The sequence below is a fragment of the Macaca mulatta genome, chromosome 1, assembly GCF_049350105.2.
Source record: "Macaca mulatta isolate MMU2019108-1 chromosome 1, T2T-MMU8v2.0, whole genome shotgun sequence".
Taxonomy (NCBI): Eukaryota; Metazoa; Chordata; class Mammalia; order Primates; family Cercopithecidae; genus Macaca; species Macaca mulatta.
The window spans coordinates 62704953-62717771 of NC_133406.1; the positions used below are offsets into that span (position 1 = coordinate 62704953).

General features: G+C 46.1%; 1 protein-coding gene across 26 annotated transcripts in view; it reads left to right on the forward strand.

Moving 5' to 3' along the window:
• The window catches only part of NFASC (neurofascin), a 200828-nt gene that overhangs the window by 122598 nt on the left and 65411 nt on the right, over positions 1-12819 (forward strand). For 17 of the 26 annotated variants that reach the window (XM_078004018.1, XM_078003948.1, XM_078003979.1 and 14 more), the window contains 3 exons: positions 1581-1686; positions 3444-3640; positions 4087-4209. In XM_078004018.1, the coding sequence (XP_077860144.1) occupies positions 1581-1686; positions 3444-3640; positions 4087-4209 (426 nt within the window). Of the gene's footprint in view, positions 1-122; positions 141-1580; positions 1687-3443; positions 3641-4086; positions 4210-12819 lie in introns of all 26 variants that reach the window. The other 9 variants (XM_078004025.1, XM_015119315.3, XM_015119392.3 and 6 more) reach the window with 1 other exon arrangement.

Sequence of the window (12819 nt, forward strand, 5' to 3'; positions counted from 1 at the left end):
CCCTCCCCGGGTGCACCCCGCCCACTCCCTGTGTGCTGGGGCGTGAGGACGCCTGGGCGGTTGTGTGCATAACGATGTTCTTCTTTTCTCCCTCTCCAATGCTAACCCGTCGGAACTAACAGCAAGCATTCAGAATGAGCGTAAGTGCCCTGCGTGGCTCTCTGTGCCTGTGCCTCTGGGAGGTGGGAGGGAGGAATGAGGCGTGAGGCAATACCTGGGGATTAGTGGCCTGCTGAGACTTCTGCTGGGGCCTCTTCACACCAGAGCCCTGTAGTGGGGTCTCTTACTGAGCGGGAAGGAAGGAGGCTTGCCTGCAGCACTCTCTTGCTGGGAAAAACAGAGGGGCATGTGGTAAGAAGAGGGTCATTGGATGGAAGCTCATGTGTACCACAGCTGTTTCCCTATCCTCCAGTGGCTGGCACAGGACCCCAGGGTAGACGGTTGGCACTTGGGACCTAGATGGGGAGGATCTGGGAAGTTCTTGGGGACTGAAGGCCCTCTCTGCCCTAGCCTCACCATAGTTTGGCCATTTGTTGAGCCTCCGGGGCTCAGAACCTCCATGACCCCTAAGTTCTGAAAATCTAGCTGCTTTTTCTTCCTTTATTCATTCAACAGACATTTATCAAAAACTATTGTGCACTGTATGTCGTGCTAAGCATTGTAATGTAAGGATGAGTAAACTAAAAACCTGGCCTTCAGTTTCTCCTTAGGATGCTATGGAATTTTTTTTTTTTTAAATGGAGTCTTGCTCTGTTGCCCAGGCTGGAGTGCAGTGGCGCAATCTGGGCTCACTGCAGTCTCAGCCTCGTGGATTCAAGTGATTCTCCTGCCTCAGCCTCCCGAGTAGCTGGGGTTACAGGTGCTCACCACCACGCCCAGCTAATTTTTATTTTTTAGTACTTTTAGTAGAGATGGGGTTTTACCATGTTGGCCAGACTGGTCTTAAACTCCCGACCTCAGACAATCCACCCACCTCAGCCTCCCAAAGTGCTGGGATTACAGGTGTGAGCCACCGTGCCTGGCCTATGGGTTTTTGTTTGTTTGTTTGTTTGTTTGAGACAGAGTCTTGCTCTGTTGCCCAGGCTGGAGTACAGTGGCACAATCTCAGCTCACTGCCAGCTCTGCCCCCTGGGTTCATGCCATTCTCCTGCCTCAGCCTCCCGAGTAGCTGGGACTACAGGCACGCTCCACCACACCTGGCTAATTTTTTGTATTTTTTAGTAGAGACGGGGTTTCACTGTGTTAGCCAGGATGGTCTTGATCTCCTGACCTCGTGATCCACCCGCTTTGGCCTCCCAAAGTGCTGGGATTACAGGCGTGAGCCACCGCGCCCGGCTGCCTATGGGATCTTTTTAAAGGGATTCTTCTTCTGCTTAATATTTGACACTCACCTTCTTTCCTGTGGCACCATTTAAGGAGCTGGGTCTCTAGAATGGGGCCCTGTTCACCGCCCCCCCGCACCCCACCCACTTGCCTGCTTGCATGTGTGGCTTCTGAAGCTCTTCATCTCAGCTGTTCCCCAAGCTGGACCCCAGGGAAGTCCCTGCAGCCCTGACCGTGCTCCCTGTGCACTGTTGCAGTGACACAGCCACCGACCATCACCAAGCAGTCAGTGAAGGATCACATCGTGGACCCCCGTGATAACATCCTGATTGAGTGTGAAGCAAAAGGGAACCCTGCCCCCAGGTGAGTGGAGGGGAAAAGAACGCATTGAAACCACCCGCTTGCTTCTGGGCCTGATGATAACTAAGGCAAATGAGGCAGCTAGAAAATTAGACTCATCCATTCCAAAAACTTTCCATTAGGCACCTACTAGGTGGAAGGCACAAGTGAGGTAACAGGAAATTTTGCCTATAAGGAAACTGGAGACCAGAAAACAAGTGGCTTGAGTTCACACCAAAAGCCAGGACTGGATATTCAGTTTTCTGAGTTTCTGTTTAACATTCTTTCCTCCACTCTGCCCCACCTTTAGCTTATAGGAAGTTCCTCTTCCAAGCCAACTCAAGTCTTTCATTCTGAGCTTACTTCTACCTGTTTATGTGCTCATTAAGACCAAATGAGATGACAACAGACATGAATTAAAAGCCTGTTGTGTGTGTCCAGGCTCTGGGTTAGGTTCTGTTACTCACATTGTCTTGTTCGACCACCTAACAGTGCTCTGGGGAAGGACAAATGCCCGTATGAAGAGGAGGGGAAACAGAGGTACAGAGGTCCAAGGTTACCCAGCTTGAAAGGGGCAGAGCTCAGATTTAAACTCACGCTTCTGATCCCCCAAGGCCAGATTCATTTCTATCAAATGATAAGCATCGGAGACATGGCAGACGTTATTACCCGCCCCCATCCCCATCCTCAAAGTAGCATCCACAGACTGAGCCCTTCAGGAGCCTCATGCAAGATTCAGACCCAGATGTGACAGGACCCCATCTAGGGTGTGTCTGTCAGCAGGAGACATGAGGCCAAGCAGAGGCTGCCAGGTATGCAGCAGCTTTATTCTGGCCCCCCAGGTTCACACAAGACAGTCTCGAACCCAGAGCTGTGAGCCTGGGAACCAGCAGGGACTCCCTCACTGGCCATGTGAGTCACCCTGAAGGGTCAGTCAGGGTAGTGGTAACCTTGCTTGCTTCTGAGGTTTGGTTTTTTCCCCCCGCGGTTCCTTTGCAGGGACAATGATCCTGTGGCACTGAGCAGCCCCTGCTGTTCCAGCTGCTCCTGCTTTCCCTGCTTCTTTTACAAGTTAGATTGTGGGCATCAGAGGATGTGAAGCCCTGGCTGCAGCTCCCAGGACGAGCAGAGGGGGCCATTCTAGTGCTCTTCAGCAGGGGCTCAGTTCTACTAGGCTGCCATTTCTTTAAAAGCTGCCACTCTTGGGCTACAGGGCGTGGTCACTGCTATGTAATCTATACTCACTGAGCAGGGCACAAATAAGCTAAGCCAATTCACTTTGGCTTTAGAATGGATTGTAAAATTAAGGCGGTAGGAGGAGCAGGGCCAGCTCCCTGATGTGTTTAGGTTGGGTGGAATATGAATTTAAGTTTGCCTTGCTAGTAGGAGGTTGGAAATGTCCTGGGGTGGAAGAAGCAGCAGACTCTAGATTCTAGAAATGAAAATCTCTCCTCGATGATGTGTTTAACATAACCCCCGAGTAGCTACTTGAGTATCTAACACTTAGAGCCACGAGTCCCAGTCTTAGCTGGGTAGAAATACTAACGCCAGGCCCCTGCCCTGGAGAGTCACCTGAGTGGGACCTGGGACTTTGCTTTTTATTGAGCTCTCCAGATGGTTCTTCTGCTCGGCCAGGCTGGTACCTGTTGGTATAGGGGTGCCACGATGGGGCTGCGAGAGGGAATTTTGGTACTGAGTCAGGAACTAGGGATCTGAGATCTGCCTGGAGCCCAGAGCCCACCCCATTCGTCTTGGTTGCCCCTGCTCCCCACTCTCCACAGCTTCCACTGGACACGAAACAGCAGATTCTTCAACATTGCCAAGGACCCCCGGGTGTCCATGAGGAGGAGGTCTGGGACCCTGGTGATTGACTTCCGCAGTGGCGGGCGGCCAGAGGAATATGAGGGGGAATATCAGTGCTTCGCCCGCAACAAATTTGGCACAGCCCTGTCCAATAGGATCCGCCTGCAGGTGTCTAGTGAGTAGCGTGGGGCAGGGCTGAAATGCCCTGCTCCTGGGTAAATGGAGAGTGGGGGATGTGGAAGGCCATTCCAGAAGGGCTGCACTTGCCCTTGGCCTGCAGATGCCTTGGTGTTCTCTATGCATCTTCCCCAGCTCAGAACGATTCCTTGGAAAGGAAGCTCCCAAAGCCTTCCTTTTGAAGTTGTTGTCTGCAACAATTTCACTGGCCACTGTGGGCACAGGAGAGGGGAAAGGAGGGGAGCCTTTGAAGATGCCTCCCTTCTCCTGCCTCTCAAGGGCAGCCCCTCGAGTAGGCTTATGTGCCCTGTCCCTCTCTCTTGCTCCCTCCTTATCCAGGTGCCCTTTCTGTTTCTCCTCTTTGCATGCCTGCCTCTGACCCTGCTCCTTGCCCTGGGCCCAGCCATCACCCTCACTTTGTCCTCTTTGTCCACTTCTCTCCAGAATCTCCTCTGTGGCCGAAGGAAAACCTAGACCCTGTCGTGGTCCAAGAGGGTGCTCCTTTGACGCTCCAGTGCAACCCCCCGCCTGGACTTCCATCCCCGGTCATCTTCTGGATGAGCAGCTGTGAGTCTTGGGGGCCTGGTGTGGTGTTTATATGTTAACCTTAGGGAGCGGGGTGGGTGTGTTAAATGAGGAAGGGCTTACCCGAGCTGGAAGACCTTGATTTGTGAGAAGCAGATGCAATGTGGCAACCGGGCTGAGAACACAGGCTCTGCAGAGAGAGGCTGCTGGGGCTTGTTTTCTAGCCTGGCTGCTGTGTGATCTTGAGCAAATTGCTTACATCTCTGGGCCTCAGTTTCCTCTTCTGGAAAAAAACAGAGCTAATCATAGTGCTTCTCTAATAGGATTATTATAAGAACAAATGAGTCCATACGTCCAAAGTGCTTAAAACAGGGCCAGACACACAGTATGCACTTGGTAACATGATAATGAAAATGAAGAGTAAGACAGAAGGGATTAGGGGAGAAGATGAGAAATGGTTTTTCCAGTTGGCCAATTGAAAGCAGTTGATACCAAACCACCTCTTTCAATTATTGGCTGGTCTGGATTTACTCTGATTCGCTCTTCTGGTAGGAGGAAGGGTGAATGGGGAATTGAAACCTTTCATAAAGGAGTGATGGGGAGATAAGGTATCTGGAGCAGGGACAGAGTAACATCTTTCAGTGATTGTTCTGGCTCAATTTTCGACTGAGGCTCATTCAACCTTTCCGGACCTCAGTTTCTTCCCATGTTTTCAATTTAAATAAAAGGAGAAGCATTAATAAAGGTAAATAGAAAGCTGTTATCTCTCTGTGTGTCTTTCTGGCTTCCTGTCCTCCCTCTTTCTGCCTACCTGTTTGCCCCCTCTCCCCATCCTTCCATCCCTCCTTTCCCATCTATCCAGCCATCCATCAACCTATATCCCCACCTGCCTACCTGCCAGTCATCCATCCTTCTATCCATCCCTGAATTCTTAGCAGCCTACTTTGAAAAGAGGCTGCCCTGTTGATGAGGCAGCATTGTAATTTGTTTTGCAGGTTGAGGATGGCTTTGTGCTCAATCACTGTCTCTCTCCTCCCCCATCACAGTGCACATTTGTGGGGAAGGCTGCCTGGCCCCAGGCTGCTGGCCTCATTTGTTAATTCACAGTTCAACCTCCCCTCTCTCATCTCTCCCACATCACATTCACCACCAAATGGTGTTTACTCTGCCTCCCAAGTAGATCTTAGACCCTTGTCTTCTTTCTGTCCTCATTGACATCCCCCCTGCCCCAGCCACCATCAGTTTTTCCCTGGGTAACAAGAATTATCCATACAGGCCTCCCTGGTCTTTCTAAAAATGTGATAGTTAATTGATAGTTTCATTCATCTGCTTAAAGCCCTTCTTTGGCTCCTCCATCACCTCAAAATAATGGTCCAGAATCCCTTTCCCTGGCACCCAGTCCCATTCCAGATCTGGCCCTCTGCCTCTGCAGCCCTTCTCCCACCTTATCGCCCTACGCCACTGAGTGGACTGTGTACTCTTAGCCTTTAGCACACACTCTTCCAGCTCCTTAGAAACCTCAGCTCCTCTCTCTTTTCTGCTGGTATAAGATATGCAGCCTTTAAGGTCCAGCTTAGGACCCCCTAGAATGCACTGGGTTCGTTTCTGCAGTTCATCCCCTTCTAACTGGTGTGTTCTGCTCACCATGGTGCATTGCAATTGTTTATTTATCTGCTGCCTCTTCTACTAAACTGGAAGTTATTTGAGAGCGGTAACAGTCTTGCTCATCTTTCACCAGCACCTAGCACAGTGCCTGGCACATAGTAGGCCTACAGTAAATCAGGAATGGTTAGAAGAGCTGACCAGCCCATTGTGGGGAAGGTGTCTTCGTTAACCTTGTGCTTTAAGAAATGGTGACTTTAAAAAAAACAATTGTGGGGATAGAAAGGAGATAGCTGTGAGTAGTCAGCTTTAGGTATATTCTAACAAACCTAACAGCCTGGAAACGTGGTCTTTTGGGTTTACATCAGATATAGCACTTGGAAAAAAAAAAATATAGTCAACATTTTCAGCCACTCCAATGATATCATTAATCAGACATTTTCATATTTTAACACCTCTAAAATTGAAAGGCCTCTTAAAACTGATGACGTACATCGTTGATTAGTATATATCTTACAGTTATAATCAGTAGTGCTTTCTTCTTTTTTTTTGTATGAACCTTTTTTTTATTATTACACTTTATGTTCTAGGGTACATGTGCACAACATGCAGGTTTGTTACATATGTATATATGTGCCATGTTGGTGTGCTGCACCCATTAACTCATCATTTACATTAGGTATATCTCCTAATGCTATCCCTCCCCACTCCCCCAACCCCACGACAGGCCCTGGTGTGTGATGTTCCCCTTCCTGTGTCCAGGTGTTCTCATTGTTCAGTTCCCACCTATGAGTGAGAACATGCAGTGTTTGGTTTTCTGTTCTTGCAATAGTTGGCTGAGAATGATGGTTTCCAGCTGCATCCATGTCTCTACAAAGGACATGAACTCATCCTTTTTTATGGCTGCATAGTATTCCATGGTGTATATGTGCCACATTTTCTTAATCCAGTCTGTCATTGATGGACATTTGTGTTGGTTTCATGTCTTTGCTATTGTGAATAGTGCTGCAATAAACATACGTGTGCATGTGTCTTTATAGCAGCATGATTTATAATCCTTTGGAATGTAATGGAATGGCTGGGTCAAATGGTATTTCTAGTTCTAGATCCTTGAGGAATTGCCACACTGTCTTCCACAATGGTTGAATTAGTTTACAGTCCCACCAACAGTGTAAAAGTGTTCCTATTTCTCCACATCCTCTCCAGCACCTGTTGTTTCCTGACTTTTTAATGATCACCATTCTAACTGGTGTGAGATGGTATCTCATTGTGGTTTTGGTTTGCATTTCTCTGATGGCTGGTGATGATGAGCATTTTTTCATGCGTCTGTTGGCTGCATAAATGTCTTCTTTTGAGAAGTGTCTCTTCATATCCTTTGCCCACTTTTTGATGGGATTGTTTGTTTTTTTCCTGTAAATTTGTTTGAGTTCTTTGTAGGTTCTGGATATTAGCCCTTTGTCAGATGAGTAGATTGCAGAAATGTTCTCCCATTCTGTAGGTTGCCTGTTCACTCTGATGGTAGTTTCTTTTGCTGTGCAGAAGCTCTTTAGTTTAATTAGATCCTGTTTGTCAAATTTGACTTTTGTTGCCATTGCTTTTGGTGTTTTAGACATGAAGTCCTTGCCCATACCTATGTCCTGAATGGTATTGCCTAGGTTTTCTTCTAGGGTTTTTATGGTTTTAGGTCTAACATTTAAGTCTCTAATTCATCTTGAATTAATTTTTGTATAAGGTGTAAGGAAGGGATCCAGTTTCAGCTTTCTAATTATGGCTAGACAATTTTCCCAGCACCATTTATTAAATAGGGAATCCTTTCCCCATTTCTTGTTTTTGTCAGGTTTGTCAAAGATCAGATGGTTGTAGATGTGTGGTATTATTTCTGAGGGCTCTGTTCTGTTCTGTTGGTCTGTATCTCTGTTTTGGTACCAGTACCATGCTGTTTTGGTTACCGTAGCCTTGTAGTATAGTTTGAAGTCAGGTAGCATGATGCCTACAGCTTTGTTCTTTTGGCTTGGGATTGTCTTGGCAATGTGGGCTCTTTTTTGGTTCCATATGAACTTTAAAGTAGTTTTTTTCCAATTCTGTGAAGAAAGTCATTGGTATCTTAGTGGGGATGGCATTGAATCTATAAATTACCTTGGGCAGTATGGCCATTTTCATCATAGTGATTCTTCCTATCCATGAGCATGGAATATTCTTCCATTTGTTTGTGTCCTCTTTTATTTCATTGAGCAGTGCTTTGTAGTTTTCCTTGAAGAGGTCCTTCACATCCCTTGTAAGTTGGATTCCTAGGTATTTTATTCTCTTTGAAGCAATTGTAAATGGGAGTTCATTCATGAATTGGCTCTCTGTTTATCTGTTATTGGTGTATAAGAATGCTTGTGATTTTTGCACTTGATTTTGTATCCTGAGACTTTGCTGAAGTTGCTTATCAGCTTAAGGAGATTTTGGGCTGAGATGATGGGGTTTTCTAAATATACAATCATGTCATCTGCAAACAGGGACAATTTGTCTTCCTCTTTTCCTAATTGAATACCCTTTATTTCTTTCTCTTGCCCGATTGCCCTAGCCAGAACTTCCAACACTACGTTGAATAGGAATGGTGAGAGAGGGCATCCCTGTCTTGTGCCAGTTTTCAAGGGGAATGCTTCCAGTTTTTGTCCGTTCAGTATGATATTGGCTGTGGGTTTGTCATAAATAGCTCTTATTATTTTGAGATACGTTCCATCAATACCGAATTTATTCAGAGTTTTTAGCATGAAGGGCTGTTGAATTTTGTCAAAGGCCTTTTCTGCATCTATTGAGATAATCACATGGTTTTTGTCTTTTGTTCTGTTTATATGCTGGATTACGTTTATTGATTTGCATATGCTGAACCAGCCTTGCATCCCAGGGATGAGGCCCACTTGATCATGGTGGATAAGCTTTTTGATGTGCTGCTGGATTCGGTTTGCCAGTATTTTATTGAGGATTTTTGCATCGATGTTCATCAGGGATATTTGTCTAAAGTTCTCTTTTTTTGTTATGTCTCTGCCAGGCTTTGGTATTGGGATGATGTTGGCTCATAAAATGAGTTAGGAAGGATTCCTTCTTTTTCCACTGATTGGAATAGTTTCAGAAGAAATGGTACCAGCTCCTCCTTGTACCTCTGGTAGAATTCAGCTGTGAATCCGTCTGGTCCTGAACTTTTTTTGGTTGGTAGGCTATTAATTATTGCCTCAATTTCAGAGCCTGTTATTGGTCTATTCAGGGATTCAACTTCTTCCTGGTTTAGTCTTGGGACAGTGTATGTGTCCAGGAATTTGTCCATTTCTTCTAGGTTTTCTAGTTTATTTGCATAGAGGTGTTTATAGTAGTTTCTGATGGTAGTTTGTATTTCTGTGGGGTCAGTGGTGATATCCCCTTTATCATTTTTTATTGCGTCTATTTGATTCCTTTTCCTTTTCTTCTTTATCAGTCTTGCTAACGGTCTATCAATTTTGTTGATCTTTTCAAAAAACCAGCTACTGGATTCACTGATTTTTTTGAAGGGTTTTTTGTGTCTCTGTCTCCTTCAGTTCTGCTCTGAACTTAGTTATTTCTTGCCTTCTGCTAGCTTTTGAATGCATTTGCTCTTGCTTCTCTAGTTCTTTTAATTGTGATGTTAGGGTGTCAATTTTAGATCTTTCCTGCTTTCTCTTGTGGGCATTTGGTGCTATAAATTTCCCTCTACACATTGCTTTAAATGTGTCCCAGAGATTCTAGTATGTTGTATCTTTGTTCTCATTGGTTTCAAATAATGTCTTTATTTCTGCCTTCGTTTCATTATGTACCCAGTAGTCATTCAGGAGCAGGTTGTTCTGTTTCCATGTAGTTGAGCAGTTTTGATTGAGTTTCTTAATCCTGAGTTCTAGTTTGATTGCACTGTGATCTGAGAGACAGTTTGTTATAATTTCTGTTCTTTTACCTTTGCTGAGGAGTGCTTTACTTCCAACTATGTGGTCAGTTTTGGAATAAGTGCAATGTGGTGCTGAGAAGAATGTGTATTCTGTTGATTTGGGGTGGAGAGTTCTGTAGCTGTCTATTAAGTCTGCTTGGTGCAGAGTTGAGTTCAATTCCTGGATATCCTTGTTAACTTTCTGTCTGTTGATCTGTCTAACGTTGACAGTGGGGTGTTAAAGTCTCCCATTATTATTGTGTGGGAGTCTAAGTCTCTTTGTAAGTCTCTAAGGACTTACCTTATGAATCTGGGTGCTCCTGTATTGGGTGCATATATATTTAGGATAGTTAGCTCTTCTTGTTGAATTGATTCCTTTACCATTATGTAATGGCCTTCTTTGTCTCTTTTGATCTTTGTTGGTTTAAAGTCTGTTTTATCAGAGGCTAGGATCGCAACCCCTGCCTTTTTTTGTTTTCCATTTGCTTGGTAGATCTTCCTCCAACCCTTTATTTTGGACCTATGTGTGTCTCTGCACGTGAGATGGGTCTCCTGAATACAGCACACTGATGGGTCTTGACTCTTTATCCAATTTGCCAGTCTGTGTCTTTTAATTGGAGCATTTAGCCCATTTACATTTAAGGTTAATATTGTTATGTGTGAACTTGATCCTGTCATTATGCTGTTAACTGGTTATTTTGCTTGTTAGTTGGTGCAGTTTCTTCCTAACATTGATGGGCTTTACGTTTTGGCATGTTTTTGCAATGGCTGGTACTGGTTGTTCCTTTCCCTGTTTAGTGCTTCCTTCAGGAGCTCTTGTAGGGCAGGCCTGGTGGTGACAAAATCTCTCAGCATTTGCTTGTCTGTAAAGGATTTTATTTCTCCTTCACTTATGAAACTTAGTTTGGCTGGATATGAAATTCTGGGTTGAAAATTCTTTTCTTTAAGAATGTTGAATATTGGCCCCCACTCTCTTCTGGCTTGCAGAATTTCTGCCGAGAGATCCACTGTTAGTCTGATGGGCTTCCCTTTGTGGGTAACCCGACCTTTCTCTCTGGCTGCCCTTAACATTTTTTCCTTCATTTGAACTTTGGTGAATCTGACAATTATGTGTCTTGGAGTTGCTCTTCTCGAGGAGTATCTTTGTGGTGTTCTCTGTATTTCCTGAATTTGAATGTTGGCCTGCCTTGCTAGGTTGGGGAAGTTCTCCTGGCTAATATCCTACAGAGTGTTTTCCAACTTGGTTCCCTTCTCCCCGTCACTTTCAGGTACACCAATCAGATGTAGATTTGGTCTTTTCACATAGTCCCATATTTCTTGGAGGCTTTGTTCATTTCTTTTTACTCTTTTTTCTCTAAACTTCTCTTCTCACTTCATTTCATTCATTTGATCTTCAATCATTGATACCCTTTCTTCCAGTTGATTGAATCAGTTACTGAAGCTTGTGCATTTGTCACGTAGTTCTCGTGTCATGGTTTACATCTCTATCAGGTCATTTAAGGATGTCTCTACATTGGTTATTCTAGTTAGCCATTCATCAAACCTTTTTTTTTTTTTTTTTTTTTTTTTTTGAGACGGAGTCTCGCTCTGTTGCCCAGGCTGGAGTGCAGTGGCCAGATCTCAGCTCACTACAAGCTCCGCCTCCCGGGTTCCTGCCATTCTCCTGCCTCAGCCTCCCGAGTAGCTGGGACTACAGGGGCCCGCCACCTCGCCTGGCTAGTTTTTTTGTTTTTTGTTTTTTGTTTTTTTTTTGAGACGGAGTCTTGCTCTGCCACCCAGGCTGGAGTGCAGTGGCCGGATCTCAGCTCACTGCAAGCTCCGCCTCCCGGGTTCACGCCATTCTCCTGCCTCAGCCTCCCGAGTAGCTGGGACTACAGGCGCCCGCCACCTCGCCCAGCTAGTTTTTTGTATATTTTAGTAGAGACGGGGTTTCACCATGTTAGCCAGGATGGTCTCGATCTCCTGACCTTGTGATCTGCCCGTCTCGGCCTCCCAAAGTGCTGGGATTACAGGCGTGAGCCACCGCGCCCGGCCTCATCAAATCTTTTTTCAAGGTTTTTAGTTTCTTTGCGCTGGGTTTGTACTTCCTCCTTTAACTCAGAGAAGTTTGATCGTCTGAAGCCTTCTTCTCTCAACTCGTCAAAGTCATTCTCCGTCCAGCTTTGTTCCGTTGCTGGCGAGGAGCTGCGTTCCTTTGGATGGGGAGAGGTGCTCTGATTTTTAGAATTTTCAGCTTTTCTGCACTGCTTTTTCCCCATCTTTGTGGTTTTATCTACCTTTGGTCTTTGATGATGGTGACGTACAGATGGGGTTTTGGTGTGGATTTCCTTTCTGTTTGTTAGTTTTCCTTCTAACAGTCAGGACCCTCAGCTGCAGATCTGTTGGAGTTTGCTTGAGGTCCACTCCAGACCCTGTTTGCCTGGGTATCAGCAGCGGAGGCTGCAGAAGAGTGAATTTTGCTGAACAGCAAATGTTGCTGTCTGATCATTCCTCTGGAAGCTTCGTCTCAGAGGTGCACCCAGCCGTGTGAGGTGTGAGGTGTCAGTCTGCCCCTAGTGGGGGATGTCTCCCAGTTAGGCTACTCGGGGTCAGGGACCCACTTGAGCAGGCAGTCTGTCCGTTCTCAGATCTCAAACTCCATGCTGGGAGAACCACTGCTCTCTTCAAAGCTGTAAGACAGGGACATTTACATCTGCAGAGGTTTCTGCTTCCTTTTGTTTGGCTATGCCCTGTCCCCAGAGGTGGAGTCTACAGAGGCAGGCTTCCACCCAGTTCGAGCTTCCCGGCCACTTTGTTTACCTCCTTAAGCATCAGCAATGGTGGGCACCCCTCCCCCAGCCTCACTGCTGCCTTGCAGTTAGATCTCAGACTACTGTCCTAGCAATGAGGGAGGCTCCGTGGGCATGGGACCCTCTGAGCCAGGCATGGGATATAATCTCCTGGTGTGCCATTTGCTAAGACCCTTGGTAAAGCACAGTATTAGGGTGGGAGTGACCCGATTTTCCAGGTGTTGTGTGTCACAGTTTCCCTTGGCTAGGAAAGGGAATTCCCTTCCCCCTTGCACTTCCCGGGTGAGGCGATGCCTCGCCCTGCTTCAGCTCTCGCTCGTTGGGCTGCACCCACTGTCCGACACA